Here is a 22,515-nt window from a genome sequence, read left to right as displayed (position 1 = left end):
ATTTTAAAGGTATAATAGTTTATAGCCTGATAGGTCCTGAATCAATTCAAATGTTGAACCACCCAATGGTTTATATATTTTCTTCATGAAATTGAAGAGGTAATAAATGAGTGTATGGTATTAGACAGTCTTTTCTCTCTTTGAAAAGAATATTAATAATCTGGGATTAGTAAAGCAGGATCTGTTAAACTCATACATGCTTTTCTAGTGAGTAGAACACAAAAGCATTTGATTTGTACTCCTTATTTCTTCTGCTCCCTTTCTCTAATTCATTATCTTCATGTACGTATTCCTGTGGTCCATCTTGATTCCCTTCCCACTCTGCTTCTGTTACTACTATCTGTAACGATTGGAAGTCAGGGAATACGTTATGCATGAAAAAGGATGTGTATTCTTTCATCCTGATCTCTGAGCCTGGTAACCACTGGAGCTCAGATGTTAGCTGCTGATTGAACAAGAGGAGCACAATTTATGCTGGCAGACAACAGTGTTAAATTTCAAGAGCAGCATCTTGTGTTCTCCTCTGGAATGTAAAAGTGTGGTGTTTGAATGCTTTTTGGCCATAACAAACAAAGTACCTGCTAATGTAATTTAAATAGCTAACCAGGAGAAACTAGAGGTGCCCAGTGAGCCAGAGACACACATTCCATTTAAAGGCAGCTGAAGATAAGATTGACAATCTAAGTGAAACACCTGACTAGCGTTACTAGACAAAGACCAGGAAAAGGAAACGGAAATGTCAGTAAGGCTGTGTGCAATTGTTATTGATTTGCAATTAGTTTCTCAGGGTACCAACTCTGCATTTTCAAAATATAGAGAGCTAAGAATGTGGTTAAAAAATATAGAGTATATTATTCAGCTGGTATCTACTTGAATACTCCCAAATCAAGATGATGGACATGAATTTGGAGGAAAATAAGACATTCCATATTCATATGTCCTTTCACTTTCCATCTCTATCTATTTATCTATCTATCTATCTATCTGTCTATCTATCTTCATCATCATCATCATCTATCTATTCATCTGTCTGTTTTTTCCCTTGGAATATTTTAGACCTCTTTTTCATTTGCTCCCCATAACCCTTTTTTACCACCTTCCTTACAAAAGAGAGGTGAGTAGCCACTGACCCCATCCTGACTTTAGATACTTTAGAATGTTACTGCTTTTGAATTAAGTGTAGAATAACTTAACCTGCCTTGACTAATAACAATCTATGCCTTGACTAAGGCATAGATTCTGGCATCTGGTGGGCTGGGTATGAATACTAGCATTGCCACGTACTACCTTTATGTCCTTGGACACCTCTTTCTATCTCAATATCTTCATCTGTAAAACAATGATAATAATGAGTAATACCCAATATGATTTTTGTGAGGGTTAAAAGAATTAATTCATTTAAACTACTTGCAAGAGTACCTGGCACTATTTACTGTTACTTGATGTCAGAAGGAGCCTATTTTCATACAATATTTTGATTCCAGATACAAAGGAGTCTGTACCAGCAATCACATCTTGGGTAGTAGCATCATTTATTATAATACTTAAATCAATGATATTATTAAGGTTATTGTTTTGAAATCAAATTATTCCTTGTGTGTGTATGTGCAGGTTTCTGTGGATGATCGCCTTAAACAGCTTCAGGAAGCCCATAGGGATTTTGGACCATCCTCCCAGCATTTTCTCTCTAGTAAGTACCGATAAATTTGACTGATCTCATTAATTGATTGAATCAGCATATTATTTCACTCTCACTCAAGAAGCTATATTCTTTGCTATAAATATATTTATCAGATGAGTATATAAAAGAAGATATCAACATCAATGACAAGATTGCTTATTGTTTCTATAATCTGGTCGTGGTAAGTCTTTGAAGTGAAGCAAAAATTAACTCATCTGGGCTTCCCTGGTGGCGCAGTGGTTGGGAGTCTGCCTGCCAATGCAAAGGACGTGGGTTCGTGCCCCGGTCCGGGAGGATCCCACATGCTGCGGAGCGGCTGGGCCCGTGAGACATGGCCACTGAGCCTGCGTGTCTGGAGCCTGTGCTCCGCAACGGGAGAGGCCACAGCAGTGAGAGGCCCGTGTACCGCAAGAAAAAAAAAAAAAAAATTAACTCATCTTAGCTAGGGTTTTTCACTGGACCATCTGTTATAATAACTAATATAGTATCATATCATTGCTATGCCATATGCAAAGATTATGAACTTTTTCACAGTAAAGAAATCATTTTTATATTTTAAAATTAATTTTCCTCCTTAAAAAGTGCATATTTGTTTAAAATGCACCTGGAGCTTTAAAAAGTAAAAAAAAAAAAAAAATTACTTCCCATAAATCTTTGAGAAGATTTTGGTTTATTAGGCTCACTGCAATCATACTTGTCTTTTCTTCTGGCTAGATATTGCAGATTTAGCCAAACCCACATATGTAGATTTTTAGGCAGTAGTCTCCAACTGAAATGTTTCATTTTATGGACTGTTCATGAGATCTTAAATAAGTAATTTGAGCTCCTACTTTGTTTATCACTCACTGCTAAGGAAACTAAAGAATGTAAAATTCAGAGTCACCCAGATTGAGATTAAAATATTGCTCTGACTGCTGTGGCCTCTCCGGTTGTGGAGCACAGGCTCTGGACGCGCAGGCTCAGTGGCCGTGGCTCACGGGCCCAGCCTCTCCGTGGCATGTGGGATATTCCTGAACCAGGGCACGAACCCGTGTCCCCTGCATCGGCAGGCGGACTCTCAATCACTGCACCACCAGGGAAGTCCAAGATTAAAATATTAATTCTGCCTTTTACCAGGCCTGTGAATCCCTGAAAGTTAATTTCTTTATCTTAAGATTACTATAATAATACTTATTTTCTCTGATTGCCTTGAGGTTTAAATAAGAAAACAGATCAAGTTACACAAAGCACCTAACACAGTTCTTCGCACAAATGCTTTAACTAAATGTTAATTCCTTTCCTTTCCTTTTCTCTGGCAAACATAAGTAAGCAAGCACTTTGTTTAATTCAATTTAAGTGAAGGTTGAAACTTAATGCAAAGCTTATTTTTCCAATTAGGTACCTTTGTATCTATAGCCATAGAGAAAACTGAAGTAATAATATCGTGTCTTCTAACTAAATTGCTCACATTTATATTTTCTCTTAACCTTTGTCATGGTTGGTAATCTGCTTTCCCTCAATTCAAGGTCAGGCTTTTCTTCCTCTCACAATTTCAAGAAGCCTAATGAGTCATTTCCTGACTTTTCTGTCCTATGCCTCTCTAGTGCTCAAACTAGCTCCCGTTAGTGTTTCTCTCTCTCTCTGTCTCTGTCTCTCTGTCTCTCTCTCCCCTCCACCCTCCCTTACTCCACCTGCCACCCCACCCGCGCCCCCTCACCCCGTCCCGCTCACACACACACACACACACCTGTTTCACAACCCTGAGCTCTCAGGTAGCCTATCTTTGAGTGATGTTTAGTCCTTCCTGGAATGTACTGTCTACCTGGGTGCCAGGATGCATTTCCACTTGGATACTATCAATGTTGATGAAATAAATGGGCTTGCAGAATACTCATTAGGTATGAATTAACTCCAGATTGCTTACACTTAATTTTATAGAATGTAAAGCTATATGCTAAGACCAAATTAAAGAGAAATTTAACAAATAATTGAGATTCTATAGTTCTGAGGCATATGTATTTATTAGTATTGATGAAACTGAACACTTTCACCTAACAACCATTCTTTCATAATAAAAATCAAACTCTTGTTCATTAGGAAATGAAACTTGTAAAAATTGTGAAACTCAAGCGCATTGCCTTTCATTGCCTAGCACTGGCAGTCCAAGGAGGGCAAAGTTATTCAAATCAAAACAATTATTAAAATGAATGGAGAAGTGTAAACAAAATCCCAATTAATAAACTTAATAATTGTTATCCATTGCTGCTCAGAATCTTTGGCTTTATTATATTTCTTGGATTTTAGCCATGGTTATAAAAGGAGGCTGTTTAGTTAGGCACAAAATAAAAGCTGACCTATTAGCCCGGTGCCAGTGCTGAAACGAGGTTGGCTCTAATGAGAAATTTAATATACCTAGTTCCCCATTTTCATCCGTCTTTTATACTTTCATGGACGTAGTTGGAGAAGGGAATGCTCATACTTTATAAAGAGAGGAAGAATTGTTGAATAGAAATATTGCTGAACTAGTGCTCAGAAATCCTGAAATCATGTCTTGGCTCAGCCATTTACTTATTGGGCAAGTAATTTCACCTCTAATATTTAGTTCCTCATAGTTGACTTCCTTATCAATAGATGTATTTGAAGATGCTTTGCAAAGTTTAGAATGCTACACATTAGTAAGATAGTATAATGATACCATATTCAGAAAAGAAAAATTGGTGACAACTGGTTACATGGGAATCTAGTGATATTTGCAAAGTTTTATTTGAATTTGCTTGTTTATTATTTCATTTACCAAAATTCCTTAATAGTTCTAGATACATATGTACAATTCTTCTTAATAAGTCTTAAAATAATTGGTTTAATGTAGGAAAAGAATATTTTTATAAAAAAGGAGTAAATGGATTTGTAGAAAGTTAGTACCTCAATAAAACAAAACGTAAAATCTCGATCATAGTGATGTCTAGTGTAAAAGTAGGGAACTATATTTTCTGTGCATTTCAGGTGAAAATAAGTATTTGGAATTCTTCTATCTAGATAATTGCCTTGGTTCTTTACAGTGCTTTGGCTATGTTTATTTTAATTTTCCCTTTTTAAAATTCATATAATTGAGTTTCCTTAAATGCCATTTGTCCTAAATAGTTATTCCTGTGACTATGAAGCAAAGTGAAGAGTGCTGTTAATGATCTGGAAAATTCAGTCTTAAGAAATCTAGTTTACAATCTGGGTATACCAGGTAAAATTAATTTTGGTTTTAGCTTAATCAAAGTATATACAGAGTACAATTTCCAGATAGCACTAAATTTTAATTTTTGATTGTTGTAAACAATAAAACTTGATATTTAAAAATATTTGTATCAACAGGTTCAATTAGAGTTGACATTAGAAATTGAGACTGTATTGTTTCTTTCCTTGCTTCAAATGAATCTTTAAAGCCACTCTTTGTTTGGCCTAGCAGATTTCATAATTATAGGAATCCAGCAGTTCTCATTGAATTTGCTGCAAAAAGTGTACAGTTGTTTTGCATTAAGGCATAAGGCTTTTGGGTTAGCAGTGTTTCCAATAACCTCCCTTTGTTTCTTCAGCTTCAGTCCAGCTGCCATGGCAAAGATCCATTTCACAAAATAAAGTGCCCTATTACATAAAGTAAGTTAATTTTAATTCTCCTTTATGATACCAAGAAAATAAAGTTATGTTGATAACTTAAGAGGCTTTAAGTTATCAACAGTTGTTAAGTATCAAAGTTATGAAGTAACTTTAAAAAATGTATTTCAGTCCTATTGTATATATGAAGGAAATTATATATCTATGTTTATAAAGATATAAAGAATATATATTTAATATTTGAAAGAAATTAGTTTAAAACTCGGAGTGATATTTGTAATTCATTAGATGAGGCTATAGGTATATTTAGCTGATATTTTTATAAAGCAGGTATTAAAATATTTGGGGAAAATGACAAAATTCCCAAATATTCTTGACATAATGATGTTTATCAAACTGTATTGATTCTAAGCCATTTTTGTGTCTCCCAGAAAATGCATTTAAAAAGTACTTGGACTCTTCTCATTTTATTTCACCAAAAAAAAGTATTTTATCATTAAAAAGTTCAATATTTTCAACTTCTTTTAGACTTATGGAAATTACCTGCAACATTAGGTTTATTATCCAGCATTTTTGTTGTCAACTTGATAGTTTCTCCTTTTTTACATAGTAAGTTTCTCCTTACTATGGAACATTTTATAAATTTTGTATAATTTACATAAGGTCTGCATAGGATTTGATCCTTGGCTTAGTCTGTGTGTTGTCACTGGCAGAATGATAAAATTCATCTTGTGAAATCCCTTGAGATATACTTTTCTTTTTTTTTTTTTTTTGCGGTACGCGGGCCTCTCACTGCTGTGGCCTCTCCCGTTGCGGAGCACAGGCTCCAGATGCATAGGCTCAGCGGCCATAGCTCACGGGCCCAGCCGCTCCGTGGCATGTGGGATCTTCCCGGACCGGGGCACGAACCCGTGTCCCCTGCATCGGCAGGCGGACTCTCAACCACTGTGCCACCAGGGAAGCCCAAGATGTAAATTATTGATTTAGAATGTGATAAAGGTGATAAGAGTTGTAGTTGGATCTATTTTATGTATAAGTTGAACGGTGGCCTAGTTATGAGAAGAATGTTCGCTGTTATGAGGAGTCAGCGCTGTTTCATATTAGTCCTGTGACCTCACATGAGTCAAGTGAAGATCTCTGGGCCAAGTTTCCTTTATGTCCTTCCTAAAATGGCATGTGTATCTCCAAAATCCATGCCAACACTGATAATCTGCTCTTCCAGTATCCCTCTTTGTGTGTGAAATCAAAATGTTTAGAAATAGTATTTTCCTATGAAGGTTTTATTGTGGTCAGATTAAAAAAATAATAATAATTTTTCCATAATACATAATAAATATAATAAGCAATATATGTTACATTGTCTTAAGAGAATTTAATACTTTTATCAGTGTATAATCTACCATGTACTGAGTTGTGATAAATTTAGGTATAAGGTAGGAAAGCAGTTGATTAGTATCAAATTCGTGCAGGCATGAAGGGAAAGAAGTCAAAGGCTCAGCAAATTGACGTCTTTATTAAGAAAAGATGTGATCATCTGATCCAAATTTAAAACATTCTAATTTATGTTCTACATAATAATAATATTTATAGTATTAGAGAGTTTCAATTTGCTGGGTGAATATTGACTTGAATATTACAGGTTTTAGTATAAATCTGATGAGCTGCAATAGGCAGAATCTGGCCATACAAAGATGCCCATATCCTGACCCTTGGATACGGATAGGTTAGGTTATATGAAGTCGTAGGCGGGGATATGAGCCAGGGAATGCAGACAGCCTCTAGAAGCTGGAGAAAGCAAGGAAAAGGGATGTGCTCTTGGAATCTCCAGAAAGAAACACAGCCCTTGAAAACCTTGTTTTTAGCTCAGGGATACATTTATTTTGTGGTAATTTGTTACAGCAGCAATAGAAAACTGATATATGTATTATACAAAATCTAGAAGTCCATGCAAATTAATCAAGTTAATTAATTTACTGAATTGACCTAGACTTCTGTATCATCTGATTTTTAAAAAATGTAAATTGGATCCAGGAGGCATATTTTTGTCCTTACTAGGTAAAGAAAATACTAAATTCGGGAATTCCCCTGGCGTTCCAGTGCTTAGGACTCCTTGCCATCACTGTGGAGGGTGCGGGTTTGATCCCTGGCTGGGGAACTAAAATCCCACAAGCTATGTGGTACGGCCAAAATAAAAGAAAAACAAATTTTGTATTTGTTGCTTGTTTATGTTAATGCAATGGTTATCTATTTGATTTGGCACTTTAAAAAATCCATTTGTCATTTCAACATTACTATTAAAAGGAATTTCTATATGTCCAGGTCGGTTATACGTGACTGAGAATTACATTGTCTAAGTTCGAATTTCACTAATTCAGTGTCTTTATAATTTTGAGAGGATCTAGCAGAATTGTATCCTTGCTCAGTCTACAAGGTTCTTATGGGGCAGACAGGTAGAGTGAAAGCTGGCTTATTGGGCATCTTATCGGCTAGAGCACTATAATCAGCATTTCAAAATATATATAATACATTGATGACCAATATTTTTAATGTGACCTATAGGATTGTAGCATCCTGAAATATTTTCAGCATCATTAGTGAAAGATTGGATTTTCTTAAATATTCTAAAATTTTAGTGTTAAATGCCTTAAGATTGTCAAATATTTAGAAATCTGCCCATGTATATAGAGTGAATTCTCTTATTTTTAGAAAACTTGTTTAACCAGATTCTTTCATTATTTGCTCTGTTGTGTAACCTAACAGTTTATTTCCTTATAAAGAAGGAACATCAGTCACTAGAGATAAGATTATACAGGCCAGTATTTCCAGATGAAAAATCATTATGAAAACAAAATTTAATTCCCAAATAATAAGCAAGTAAATGATGAATGAAAAGGCTTTTAATATACACTTCTCTTTGCATGGCTGCACAAGTAAGTAGAAGAAAAATGTTAGAAACAAATATCACATGATCGTCATGCAACTAGAGTTTCCTGGAGCATATTAGGATGTATTAATTTGGCCAACAAAAAAATAATCTTCAGGAAGAAATATTAGATATTTTCAATATTTAAGTATATAGTTTTATATACTCTAATGCCACAATATAGCAAGAAAGATGGCAGAGAATGGGAAGGGCAAATTATTTTTATTTTGTATTTTAATTTTATAGGATAGTTAAAACATACTTGGATGGCTCCCCAATGTACTTTTCTCTCTAGGTAATTCATTATTAATATTTTGAGGTGTACAGCCATGGCTCCATGACTCATTTGTTTCTAGAAAATGATACAATATAGATCTAAACCGTTAAGAGTCTATGTAGTGTAAATCCCTCTATGTTAACATCTTAAGTTGAAACTCATATCTTTAAATGATATTTGCTGCGTCTAAGGTAGACTTTCCAAAGCTGATCTAATTATTTTTCTTTTCTAGTATAGTCTAATGACAGCTCATTGTTCCATCAATTTAAGAAAATTTGAAATGGCTCTTGCTGCCCTCACAATGTACAAAAATCTACCGTAAAAGCACGATCTCTTTCTCTGTAAATTTTTGGTCATGCGTTGTGCTTTCTACAGGTTGTTCGTTTCCTCAACTAAAACTTAACATCCAGCGAGTTTCAGGTGTAAAGGGAATGATGAATAAAAGCCTTGGGTTGAATTTTCTTTTCATTTTTTTAAATTTCATTTATTTTTTGGCTGTGTGGGTCTTCATTGCTGCGCGCGGGCTTTCTAGTTGCGGCGACCGGGGGCTACTCTTTGTTGCGGTGCGTGGGTTTCTCATTGCGGTGGCTTCTCTTGTTGCGGAGCACAGGCTCTAGGTGCGTGGGCTGCAGTAGTTGTGGCACACGGGCTGTAGAGCGCAGGCTCAGTGGTTATGGCACGCAGGCTCTAGAGCACAGGCTCAGTAGTTGTGGCTCACAGGCTTAGTTGCTCCGCGGCATGTGGGATCTTCCCGGACCAGGGCTTGAACCCGTGTCCCCTGCATTGGCAGGTGGATTCTTAACCACTGTGCCACCAGGGAAGTCACGCTGAATTTTCTTAACATGTCATATTAGTCATATAAAACTCATTGCTTCTCTTTTTGATCCAAAAATAATAATAATAAAAAATACTAATAAATAGTCATAGTGGGTGATAATAATGGTCATTGTCATAAATTATATGTTTTGAATATTCATTTGCCAGCCACTGTGCTAATCCTGTGCGGGGTTATCTCTTTAATTCTCACAGTAGCCCAGTGAAGTATAGGTACTATCATTACCCCCATTTATAGGCAAGGCTTAGGTAATAAGAACACACACAGCTTGCTTGAGATTACACAGCCAGGAAATCTAAGAGCTGGCATTCAAACCCAGGGACCGACTCCAGTGCCTGAGCCCTTGACCACTATGCACCTGCTGCCTCCTGTTCTCTGTGTTAGAGGAGGGAGAGGACAGAAATTTTTAGTCCCATGGAAAATTTGGGTGGGGTAAAGGATTATATTTAGGGAAGTGCAGTCAGGTGGAGAAAGTATGAGCAGACATCCTTTCTTTCACACTCTAGACTGGTTACCATTTACTGTGCACCTGCTATGTGCCAACACTTAAGTGCAGAGCTGTCTAAGAGCAAGACCATGCTTTCTCCAACGCTGCACACTGCCTCTTCTGTAGGATTCACGATAAGCTAATGTCCTGTAGGCCAAATATATGATTAAGGAAGGTTCACACTGTGGTCTGATGATGGACAAAGGTGCTTTTCTATCGATAGCAAATGTCATTCTCCACAGTCCTGCCAGTGGGATCATGATAGGCGTTCTGGGGTGGGAGAGCAAACTGTCTACCTTTGCTCATTCACAAGGTCTGGAGTTTTCTGGTACTGGGGAGATTTCCATCTGAGAGGAGCCTGGCCAACAAAGCTTTCTTACAGGTCCCCTTATAGGGGCTTTTAGCATAGGTGACTCTCTACCTTATTCAGCCTGTTAGTAAGCCATCCTGCTTCATAGAATTTAGTAAAGGATAATGAGGAAATATGGTTTTCCTCTCTCCCTCTACAGTGTCTCCTCTAAACCCCAAGTGCGTGACTTTGTCTTGGTACAAATGATGATTCTGGTCCCGCTCACAGCTCACCAGTTCTATAGCTTTGTTTTTCCCACTGGAATCTGAAGTACAAAGCTTAATTCTTTATAATGCAGTCACACACACCCAGCTTTAACATGAATACTTTCATCATCTCTGATTATATAGATAATACCTCTCACATTCTCTACAACTGACATTCCTCAATATTACAATGTATTAACCAGAATAAACTAATCTGTATCTACAAATACCGCTACCTTGCAGTCTCTACCTTGTTCTAACTCCCCCTTATGAAAAGGTCTAAATCAAGATTTCCCTCAATTCATTACATCTCTTTTATATTTCCTTTTCTGTCCTTGTGTTCATTATGGGTAATCCTGCAGTGCTGTTTTAGACCCATGTCTTGCCTCCCAAGGGTACCCTCTATTGCCCTAATCCATCAGTTGCTAGAAAAAAAAAACGTAGTTTATAGTTACAAATGAAATCTTGGAGAGCAAGTAGTTGTTCTTTATAGCAGTCATGCGATTTATTTGCATAAACTGCCTATACTTGTCTCATGTATGCACAGTCTAAAGGAGAGAATTAATGCTTATTTCTTTAGAGGAATTGCGAACCCTGCTTAGATGATGTAGGTGAAATATTTCTTCCCTAAATAAGAGCAGAGAGGAGTGGCAGCAATGGGAAATTCAAATATCCAGCTTCACTGGAAAATCAAAGCTAACAAATGTATAGGTATAACAACAGCAAAAAGAGAAATTAACATAAAGCATTTTATCTTTAAATGTTAAGGAAACTCATCCCAGAACAAAATAAATCCATAACAAAGGTATTTCTAATAATGGAAGCTAGTTGTCTCTGAAAGGCTTCCTAGAGCAGCCTTCATCCCTCTCCTCTTCCTTAATCATGATGGGAGAGGGCATCTTTTTCGGTTCCAGAATTTTAAGTGGAGAAGTCTTGGGACACACTTTGAGTCTCTTTCCAGAAATGGGGCTTGTGTTTTTGGTTTTAGTGATAAATAAATAAATGAAATAGAAATATAAGAGAATGTACTGGAGAGTCTGTTTTTCCAAGAAATGGTTTGTGACTTTATTTTTCTTGAAAATAAATGTTTAAAACTCACTGGGCCTTGGGCTTCGCCTGGTGGCACAGTGGTTGAGAGTCCACCTGCCAATGCAGGGGACACGGGTTCGTGCCCTGGTCCGGGAAGATCCCACATACCATGGAGCGGCTGGGCCCGTGAGCTTTGGCCGCTGAGCCTGTGCGTCCGGAGCCTGTGCTCCGCAACGGGAGAGGCCACAACAGTGAGAGGCCCGCATACCGCAAAAAAAAACACAAAGAAACCTCACTGGGCCAACTCTGCTGATGAGGAGGTAAGAATAAAATTGCTTTATGAAAGAACGTAAGCACCTTGGGATCGCTTAACCTTCTGGAGCTGGAGGCAGCTTCAGACAAACGAGGAGCATACCTTATCTTACTAGAAAACTAAGCAGGAGACCGCCTGCTGCGCAGCAGCCCCAAATGGGCAACTACTAGATTATCTACCAGTGTCCTAGTTTGTTGAGGTAACTTAGGTGGAGTTGACACTGTCTTAGAAATACATTGACTAGTTCAGGACTTAAGAAGATACCATCTTTCCTGCCATTGATCCATACGTTGCTGGTGCCGGAGTTATTATAACTATGAAGTGGAATTTTGGCTTGGAATCTTCTAGATTACTCAGTTACATTGAATTATAACAGTACCATCAGCCTTACTACACAGTGTGATTTTTAGAGTCAGGGATGCAATTAATAAAGGTCTACCATACGGTACAGGGAAGATCACTGAGGGGTCATTAAGGGAAGGAAAAATAAAAGATATCTGTACTTGAATTTGTACTGATTAAATTTTTAAATAGTCATTACAATTAGCAATAGTACAGAAGTAATAATGTGAAAATTGTGAAATAAATAGAATATCTTTTTCTGTACTGATTATTAGCTGAAATGATACAATAGAAGATTCAATACAACTCTATAGAAAAAATTAGAATTAATTTCTCATTTAAAAATATATGTGAAAGAGATAAAGTAGTTAAATTTAAAAAAACTAAATGATATAAATTCAGCTTTGAAAACAAACTCTAAGGATACAATGATAAACTGAACTCTGGTGGGAACATAATCCTGCGGTTAACACCCCCAAGCAGGAGTGTACAGGGCTCTCCAGGGCAACAACAGACGACCTGCAGGAGTGTTGGTTGATGGTCTGATTCTCCCTAGTTTGAGGGTTTAAAGAGACAGGAGGGTAGAGTTGGGTGGGATTGGGACTCCCTCTGAGTTCTGGGCCCATGTAGAGATATTACCAGATGAGAGGCTCCCCAGCATTTATTGTGTTTATTCTTCTAGACAGTCTTCCAGTGCCTTCAAAACAAGTGTCACCTGAATCTCATCTCACACCCAGGCATATCCATTTTGGTCGTTAATCCTACTACTCTACTTAAAAACAAACTCAAACAAACCTTGTCTTGTTCTATCATTCATGCCTGGGGTATTGACACTTGTATTTTGGGGTGTGCTGTAGCCTGTGTTTCTTTATAGCCCTTTACATGATTGTATCTTTGAAATAAATACAATTTCTATTTTGTATCCTACATGTGAAATAATTTTAAGTACATTGTTAAAAAGCAAAATTCAACTGAGTAAATTTAAAGATCTCATTGGCTTTATTCAACGATCTATGAATTGGGGACAGAAGCCCATCTAGTAAAGAGAAAGGAGCTTCAAGGAATTGTACAAAATGGAAGGCTTTTGTAGAAACTGGGGGGCTGAGGCTGATAACAAGAAAGTTATTAGCAAAATAAAAGAAAGGACTGGTTCAGACCAGGTCATCTTCTTTTGTGGGAAAGGGAATGCAATAGTCTTCTTATATAGATTCCCTCACTAGTGCTGACCAGGACGTTCCTGACTGACTGGTTTATTCCACTCCTGGGAGAGGCTGAAACTACAGTGAGGTTAGGTATTAAGTCTCGGTGGGGTGTAGCACAAGTGACTCCATTTTGGGCTTATTGTTTCTCTTTAACAGCAGTTTTATAATTGAATCCAACAGATTTGGAATTATCCATTGTTTACAATTTAGTCTTCCTGATTTGTGTCTTCATTTTTATGACAAACCAATGGCATTTTCTTAAGGAAGATGTTGTGCTTTTATGATATCCGTTGTCAAGTGGGATCATCTATCTTATTTGGATCTTGAACAGAAGGGTTTTTTTTTTTTCTTGAAATGTTGACATTCAAACTTTAAGTTTTCCCTTAGATTTATTCTTATGTTTCTAAAAGTATAACCTTGGATTTTCTGCCTTTAAAAGACTAGAGAATGGTAGAAAGTGTTTGTGAGGTTCAAGAAGTTACATATAACCTGAGGAACATAAACGTTTACCCTCGCACAGCATTCTCATGGGCTACCCCTGTCCCCTCCCCAGAGGCCCCTCAACCCTAGTCACACACACAAGCACACACAAACACACAATCACACACACAGAGAAAGAATCAATATTACTGATAGGAGTATTCCATATTCTTCATATATTCATGCATGATGGAACCAAGATTGAGGGGATTAAAAATTCCAAAATGTTACCTCTTAGGTCTTTAAAAAGATATTACTCAGATAAATGACATCACATCAGGTTGCCAGAATGTGTTTTCTGTCTTATGCTTTAGTCACCTGAATGCAAATTTGATTACTTGGGAGCCCTGCTTGATTCCTATATATAACTTGTATAAGTATATGTAAAGAGGGTGTTCGAAGAGCCTACATTTCACCTGTGTCAACTTCATTCCGGAGATTCTATTTTTTACACAGCACCTCTCAGCTTCTACTGTACTGTGTAACTTACTTGTGAAGTTTATTGTCTCTTCCTTATTCCCCCCCACTTGTGAGGAGAGGTCTAGCGAGCTGAAGACAGAAAAGCAGGCATTGCACTTGACAACATGGAGTTTACTGATAATTTTGACAGGACCAGTTTGGGTGGAGGAATGAGGTTAGAAATCAAATAGAAGTGGGTTGAGTCCTGAATGGGACATGAGGATGTGGACTCTTCATTTGAGAATTTTGTCTGCAAAGAAGAGAAAAGGGGTGCTAGCTAGCAGGAAATATAGATGCAAGATAGGGGGTATGTTGTTGTCGGGGGGTGGGGAGAGAGAGAGAGAGAGAGATATTAAGGATGGCAGACCCTTCAACATTTACATTCTGAGACTAGTCTTACTGAGACTAGTGGATTAACTGCACAAGAGTTGTTTAGAAATCTTTGGGAAGAACCTTTCATAGGAGAGGGGATCACTCCTCATTTTAAAAAGGGGGAAAAAAGACAATCTGGCAGATGGAGGGAAGTTTATTGGTGTAGTGGTGGGAAGATGAAGGAATTCTAGTCTGATGGTTTTTAGTTTTTACAATGAAGTGTGAGATCCAGTTAAATGATACTTAGGCAGGCCGGGAAACGTACTTAGGTTTGGGGAAAGAAATGGCTGTAGTAGATTGTTGTTTTGGTCTCTGGAGGCACATTTATTAGGGAATGCAGTTCATTTGCCAGCACTTGGACATTTGAGGTTTGAAGTCAAATACTTAAAGTAAAATCAGTCTGTCTGTTGAGTGATTTTCTCCAGCTGTATTCATGCACAGCTGCTCCCGTCCAGAGAAGGCAAGTAATTGAGCTGATCCATGCTTGGGTTTTGCCATGAGTGAGAGAAGCAAGAGAGATGAGGTTGTTTGTAATGATTATAATGATGGACCTCAGACTCAAATTTAGACAGATTCATGAGAAATATTTTAAAACCCCAATCGTGCAAGTACACTTCCATATTAAGAACTCAGACTTTAAATCAGACCATCTGTGTTCAGATTCCATTTCCACTGTTTACTAACTGTGACCTTGAGCAGGTTATCTAAGTTTGTCCTAGTTTCCTTCATTTGTAAAGTGGGGATAATATTGGCACCAAACTCAGAATTATTGTTTGGATTTGAGGTTACCCATGGAAAGAGTTTCGAAGAGTACCTGGTGCAAATTGAGCACTCAAATAGTAGACTATTACTGTAATTAATGTTATACATCCTCACCTAGTGTGTTCTCTTTCACTATGTACAGCAAAGAAGAAATATTTCTCTTTCTGTGATTGTCTTATCCAGAGCATTATACCTATTCTTTTTTTCACACCTGTATTTTTAATTAACTCACTCACCTACAATTTTTTTCTCTTATACACCTTTAAAATTGGAATGGAATGATAAATGGAAAAACCCACAAAATCCAGTTTCAAACATAAAATTGGATAGATAACAAGTAAGTGTGTTTGGCAAAGTGTCAGTTTTTGGATAACCAGGATCCCATCTCAAAATCTTTTAATAGAAAAAATGAGACCACTCTAATGAGAACAAATGCGTTTAAAAAGTAGCTTCCCCAGAGCAGTCTTTGCCTAGACATTAGTATCTTATCAACGTTACATGTAAATTGCTGTTGGTTCATTGTCTTATATACTGGGCAGTGTTGTGACACAACATTCCTTGTGTTCTATTCATTGATGTACAATCTTATTTGTGTTTAACTCTCTGTGGCTTGTGAGAATACATTATGAATAATAATAGGTAGAAGCATATGCTACTTATTAATCTTACTGGTTTAATATTTCCTCGAAGTCCATAAACTCTAGGGTCGTGTGTTATCCCAACTGGGACACTTAAGAGTACAGGGGCACTTTAATAATCATATGTGACAGCAGGTATAAACCAGAACTGTCCCAGGTGTTGAAGGATAATTTTAAAAATTAGGTAATGGAGATCTAACGCACAGCACAGTGATTTATAGACACCAGTGCTGTATGATAAACTTCAAAGTTGCCAAGAGACTAGACCTTAAATGTTCTTACCACAAAAAAGGAAATGATGATTATGTGATGGGATAGAGGTGTTAGCTAATGCTGCAGTAGTGATCGTATTGCAATATACAAATATATCAAACCAACATGTTGTACGCCTTAAACTCACACAATGTTATATGCCAATTGTATCTAAATTAAAAATAAAAAATTTTTTAATTTTAATAAAATTTAAAGTAGGTAAAATCTTGACTTGTACAAATATAAAAAGAGCATATGTCAAAGATTTCATTCAACTCACTAATTAATAAGGGTATGGGTAAGAAGTTGTAACAGGTTCCAAGGAGAATACTAAGTACTTGTCTTCATAGTCAAGTTAGGCATGCTAAAATGAATTAAGGATGGATGCAAAGCTGACCAATAGGTCAGTATCCATCAGGACAATAATCAATTGCATTTGAGTGGACACAATTTGCATTTTTTGTGGACAAAATACCATTTGCATTGCTATCAGTTTTCTTCATTTTGCAGAGTTTAAAATAGCCCAGAGATAATCTCAGCCACACAGGTGTATCACTCACTAATTTCTGGCCCACATCAAAGGCGTCACCATTTTTCCCCACGCAAGCAAAACTGGTCTGGCTGGGCACCCTAGTTAGTTATATGTTACATATTCTCTCTGTTGTTTGCCTCATATGATTTGGACTTAACTCCTAATTGATGCTTGGTTAGATTTTTAATTTTTTGTTTTATTCTTGGACAGATTCCTGTGTCTGTTCCCTCTTACAAAGAGGATCTTTAGGAACAAAATTGCAACTTTATAGTTTATCGAGCTGTACAGTATTAAGTATTTGAGTATATTTGAGATTGGCCAGAACCTAAACTGTTGTTATTTTGGGGGGAAAATGCTTCTTTTATTCTGTTTTGGTTGCCTCCTCTGGGAGGAGTGGAAGCATTTTGGCAGGATGAGCTGACCGATCTGCAGCTGTTCAAATACTTTGAGCCTTTGGATTGAGTGTGGATTTTGCTTTAAAACCCTCCCCGCAACTTAAAAAAAAGAAAGAATGAAAGAAAGAAAATCCAACTGCCAACTGCATCTACTACTTTTTTTTTGTTTTAACTGCTGTTTGGTAAGCTGCAGTTGTACTTTCGTAACGAGAGGCTGTGTTTATTTTCAGCGTTGGCAGTTCTGCCTAATGAATCAGCTGGTATTGAGTTCACAAAGGGAGGTGCCGTTTCCCTCCTTCCATCTGTTTGCCAAATGTGTGTGTTCCCTCAGCTCCTAGTGGTGGTTGCAGTAAAAAGAGCCATTAGCAAGCGGGTGTTCTCAGTGAATTCTCAGTCCTCTGTCTGACTGCTTCGTGGTGTTTGTCCCTTGTGGTACCATAGAGGTTGTTTGCCAAAGCGCAACACTTGCGATTCTAGAGAAAGTGTACTTATATTTTGTTGTTTCCGTATAAAGTTGGCTCTGCGTTACTCATAGTTTTAGTTTGGTTCTTGAGCCTTGGTTTGGTCCTCGAGCCTGGTTTGGTCCTTCACGATGGGATGTCTATCTCTGAGCAGTAGTGTTGCTATGGGGATTGAAATTACTCCAGAGAAGAGACAAGAGATCAAGTGAATACTGGTAGGCTCTCTTAAAACTGGGAGCCTGTGATGAATTTCTTTCGATTATACTGTATTTTCAGCAAATCCTTCTTTAATTCTTTTTTTTTCTTCTTTAATTCTTATTAATAGCAGGGAGGAGGTTGTTTTATTAGCAAAATTTGGAGATGTCTTTTTTATTTTGTACTTTCATTCATGCTTTAGGAGCCCTTTAGGTCAGTACTTCTCAAACTTGAATGTGCAAATGAATCACTTGAGATTTTGATGAGATGAAGATTCTGGTTCCATATAGTTAGGGGTCTGAGATTCTGCATTTCTGTCGAGCTTTGGGCCACACTATGAATGAACAGTAAAAATATAGGGGCACACAGCTTTGGTGCTTTCTCTGTGGTCTTTGGAGCAATTTAGATATTTAGTCAAAGGGTAGAATGATGATTTGGTTGGTGTTTGGTAGCAAAATATTTGGAAATATTTGCCTTCCCATTGGTGTCAGGAACCCGGTAGAGGAATCAGACAACTTTCCAACTCTTGCAGAGACAGACCTTCACATTGAACATAAGTTATTTTGTTTGAGATTTTGGAATTTCCAGGACATTTTACATACCTAATTTCAAATCTAAACTTGAAGTATTTTTCAAAGCAAATTATGAGTTGTTTGGGGGTTCTGTTACCTGTGTACAATAACATCGATTATGTTCTTTTCGCAGTTATGTGCCCCACTTCTTGATATATTGCATAGGTTTTAAACATGAATTTCCCTGAAATTTGATTGTATGAATATTTTAATATCACTGTCTCTTGTCAAATGTGCAATTTCACTTAGCTTACTAAACAGTTTTATAAAAACTGAGTGTCATCCAAGAAGTCTTCAGAGTACTATTAAATGTTATTACTCTATTCTGACCTAGATAATGGACAGTAAACTATTTTTAAATAAGGCCACTGACCCACTGAAGAGCTGTTCACACACACACACACACGCAAAGAAGGAACCTAACGTAAGCACTACATTCATCTGTATTATTACCCTTACCTTATTCCCCAAAACTTCTAATTAGTTTTGGAATTTACAGAAAAAGAGGAAGTATAAAATCTTGCTGCTGAAGTGAAGAATAAGGATCATGAAGAAAACTGTTCCAATACCTATAAAGAATACTGATTAACCAGGGAAGTCTGAGAGCTGAGAGAGGAGTGTGACGTTAAAATGACAAAAGAGAAACACATATGTAAGGGGAGTGGAGAATCCAGATACTCATGAAGAGCATATCAGGGAGGAGAAACAATTTTTTTTCTCTACCCTCTTAGGTTCAATTTCTGGTGACCTCTAAATTAAACTGACAAAAGGCAAATTAGCAAGAGAACAGAGTTTATTTATGGATGCAATCTACATACAGTGATGAGTAACTCAAAAAGGAAGTTGGAATTTGGGGCTTATATATTCAATTTAGTAGGGGAAAGGAATTGGGGAGAAAAGGCTCCTATGAGAAGAACCAGTAGGTTTCTTTAGGAAAGATATGTGTTTCTTTAGGAGAACAAACATGAGATAAGAAAGTTTGTGATAATGTTTGTTTGTGCAGGTGCTAGTGGTTTTTTGTCTTCTTCATAGCCCTGAAACTCTCCTGAGAGGATTTTTATGGTAGCCTCATTTCCAAGAAGATGCTACTTTTAAGTCAGATAAAGGAAGCTCTGACAAGGCTTCTTTCTGCATTTGTTGACTCACTTAAGATAAGCTTTGTACCAACTCTAGGTTTCTGAGTGAGTCCCCACGGGGAAGAAGGGCACATTTACACTGAAGAAAGAAAGACTCAAGGTTAAAGAGGGGGAAGACTCAGTAGGTTGTGAGGTGATGTTATTCACAGTTAAACTATTTCTCTGTTCTTTAGAAATCTGATTAGGACTTCTAAAGTTTAGCAAGTCTTCAGAGCACTTCTGCTCTCAGAGGATTTATTCTGAATGAGAATCTATATCTACGGAACATGAGTAGAATTATTCTGGAGCCTACGCTGATCTGGCTACATCAAGGCTGAGTCTCCAGGGTCCATGACAGTCACATTTTATATCTAGGTTTTAATCTTTAGTTGTAATGCTTTTTGAAATAGATAAAGCGAATTATTTCATGCATAGTTTCATGATATAATTGCTCAAATAAAAATCTGTTGTTTCATATATTAAGTAATAACTGGGCATAAGGTTTCTGAGTGATCCATCGGGGGATAATTTTGCATGTATTCTTAAAAATTTGAATAAAAATCCTATTTGCATATTTTCTGTGTGACAGTTATTATTTTATACATTCTTTTATTTAAATATATTACTGTTTTTTTCCAGTCATCAAACACAGACAACCTCTTGGGATCATCCTAAAATGACTGAACTCTTTCAATCTCTTGGTGAGTGTTATTTTAGTTAATAGTAATGAATTAACCTAAACAACTGAGAGTTGAATATTCTTAAATGGACACTAGTCACCATCTTTCCTTACATGGCATGTTATGTTTAAAGGATCATGTCATGGGCATGTGAAAGCCGTTGAATTTCTAAGGGCAATGCAATAAACAGATTTTACCTTTCTTCTTAAGAGAATGCAGGGTTTGAAATGGTGTGAGCCAAAGAAGGTTGATTTTAAAAGGAGTGTAATTTGTTTTACCTCTCTCGTATTGAGTCATCTTAAACTTCAGCTTTGAGTGAAAACAAAAACAATTAGAGTACAGCAGCCTCTAATCCAGTGCTTTAAATTTGCTTTTCGCTCACTTTTTATTTAGTAAATATTATTAAATTAGCTTGCCTAGTTTCATTTTGTCTAAGTTGTCATTAAAAGCTAAATTCATTTTAATATCAAAATGCATGAAAACACGTGAGATGAGAATTATGAGCTTGTAGATTTCTAGTAGAATGTGACTTTGAACTGATTATTTAGCTGCTTCCCTTAGGTCATTCCAGTGGCTTTGAAAGAGTTTTCTTTTGGGGGGAGCTAAGGTGCTGCTGGAGAGGGAGAGTGGCACCCCAAAGCTCTCATGCCCACTCCCATTTCAGCAAGGAGGGGGCACTCCTTTTCATCTCTTTAAATATCAGGCTTCTGTGTGAGCTTCTGTTTGGGTAGGTGAGGACAGCTGCAAAGGTTGATCAAGCAAGAGAAAAGCCACTGGATTGTTTAGTTGGTAAAACAAAGAGGCCAACGTTGATGATTTCTGAGTTTTCTTCTAACTCTTCTAGGCCCTCATACGGATACTCTTGTCTTTAAGGAGACAAGAAATTCCGGTGTCTTTTCTTTCTCAACTTGATGCTAAATCTTTAAGATTTTTTTAAAATTCGGATAAAATTGACATATAACATTATATTAGTTTCAGGTGTACAACGTAATTATTCGATATTTGTATATATGTGAAACGATCAACACAGTTAAGTCTAATTAACATCCATCATCATAGTTACATAGTTTTTTTTCTTGTGATGAGAACTTTTAAGATCTACTCTTTTAGCAACTTTTATATATACGATACAATATTATTAACTGGAGTTAATCTATTGTTTCTAAAGATTTGAGTATTGATTATAGTATAATTTTAACCAGATTGATAAAAGGGCAGAGGAAGCAAATCGATCAGGACAGAAGGAGCATAGAAATAAGACTAGCTTTGTGAGTAGTGAAATGGACAGCCTAGTTGACAGAAAACTGATTGTCCTTGGGGAAGATGCCCTGGAGGAGGATCCCTCTTAGCAGTAGAGAAGGCAGGGCCCTTGGCCTACAGTGGGATGTATTTATTAGGCCATGGAAAGTCAACAGGCTGTGTTTCCTTTTCCTCATTTCCCTCCATTTCCTTTTTGAAAATGCTTTCTTGAAATCTGTGTAGCACTGCTTTGGAAAGTATCTCACCATGGTGCTAATGAACATTTAATTATTTTCTTAAATGTTGTAGATTTTAGGAATAGACCTTTTCATGTGAACAGACATAATACTTTTCCATCACTGAAGTAAACCAATATATTCTTGCCATTCAATGTAAGTTAAATCATAAGCATGTTCTGAATGTGTTCTGTTTCCCATTTCAGCTGACCTGAATAATGTACGTTTCTCTGCCTACCGTACAGCCATCAAAATCCGAAGACTACAAAAAGCACTATGTTGTGAGTTTATTCTGCCAAAGTTAATCACTCTGTTATTTGGATTGCCTTTCTTGTTTTGTTTTGTTTTTTTTTAAGACAAAGATAAATGAAGAGGGTGATGTGTTTGTGGAGTTAATCTGATCTTCAGTGTACCTCCCTCAAGGAGTTGGCTGTGTTTCTATGAATGCTTTATTATTCGCACCATCAGCATGCGTGCAGTAGTAAAACCAATGAGCATATGCCATTCTCAGTTGGAGAACGAAGTTAACCAAAATACAGGAGTCACATTAAAAGCTTTTTCAAAAATTATGCTGCCGCCCAATTTAAAAGGATTAAATCAAGGAATCAAAGTAGTAGATCATTGCCTTTTTAGTACTTTGGATTTGGAAGTGTAGGATTCCAAACAGTTTGATTCAGTGCAATCATATAATAAAGGAACACTGAAAAATGGCATTCCTGACCCAAATTTGAACTGGTACCTAGAATATTAGATAAAGGGCTCTGTGTTCATTTAAACATGTCTTGAGACATTTAATGTTATCAACATGAACTTTAACCTGTAGAGAGTATGTTCAGAGTGATAGTCTGTGATAGTCGTACTAAAGGATTATTCCTTTCCCCATAACCTAAATTTAAGTATA

General features: G+C 36.9%; 1 protein-coding gene across 1 annotated transcript in view; it reads left to right on the top strand.

The window, feature by feature from the left end:
- Positions 1-22,515, top strand: part of UTRN (utrophin) — a 482,739-nt gene that overhangs the window by 405,434 nt on the left and 54,790 nt on the right. Inside the window, exons 56-59 of the mRNA XM_065888619.1 lie at positions 1,612-1,690; positions 5,245-5,305; positions 20,099-20,160; positions 21,821-21,895. Of these exons, the coding sequence (XP_065744691.1) occupies positions 1,612-1,690; positions 5,245-5,305; positions 20,099-20,160; positions 21,821-21,895 (277 nt within the window). The remainder of the gene's footprint in view (positions 1-1,611; positions 1,691-5,244; positions 5,306-20,098; positions 20,161-21,820; positions 21,896-22,515) is intronic.

The sequence above is a fragment of the Phocoena phocoena genome, chromosome 12 (genome assembly GCF_963924675.1).
Source record: "Phocoena phocoena chromosome 12, mPhoPho1.1, whole genome shotgun sequence".
NCBI lineage: Eukaryota > Metazoa > Chordata > Mammalia > Artiodactyla > Phocoenidae > Phocoena > Phocoena phocoena.
The sequence above is the reverse complement of the archived record's forward strand: the minus strand, read 5'-3'. Positions and strand labels throughout refer to the sequence as shown.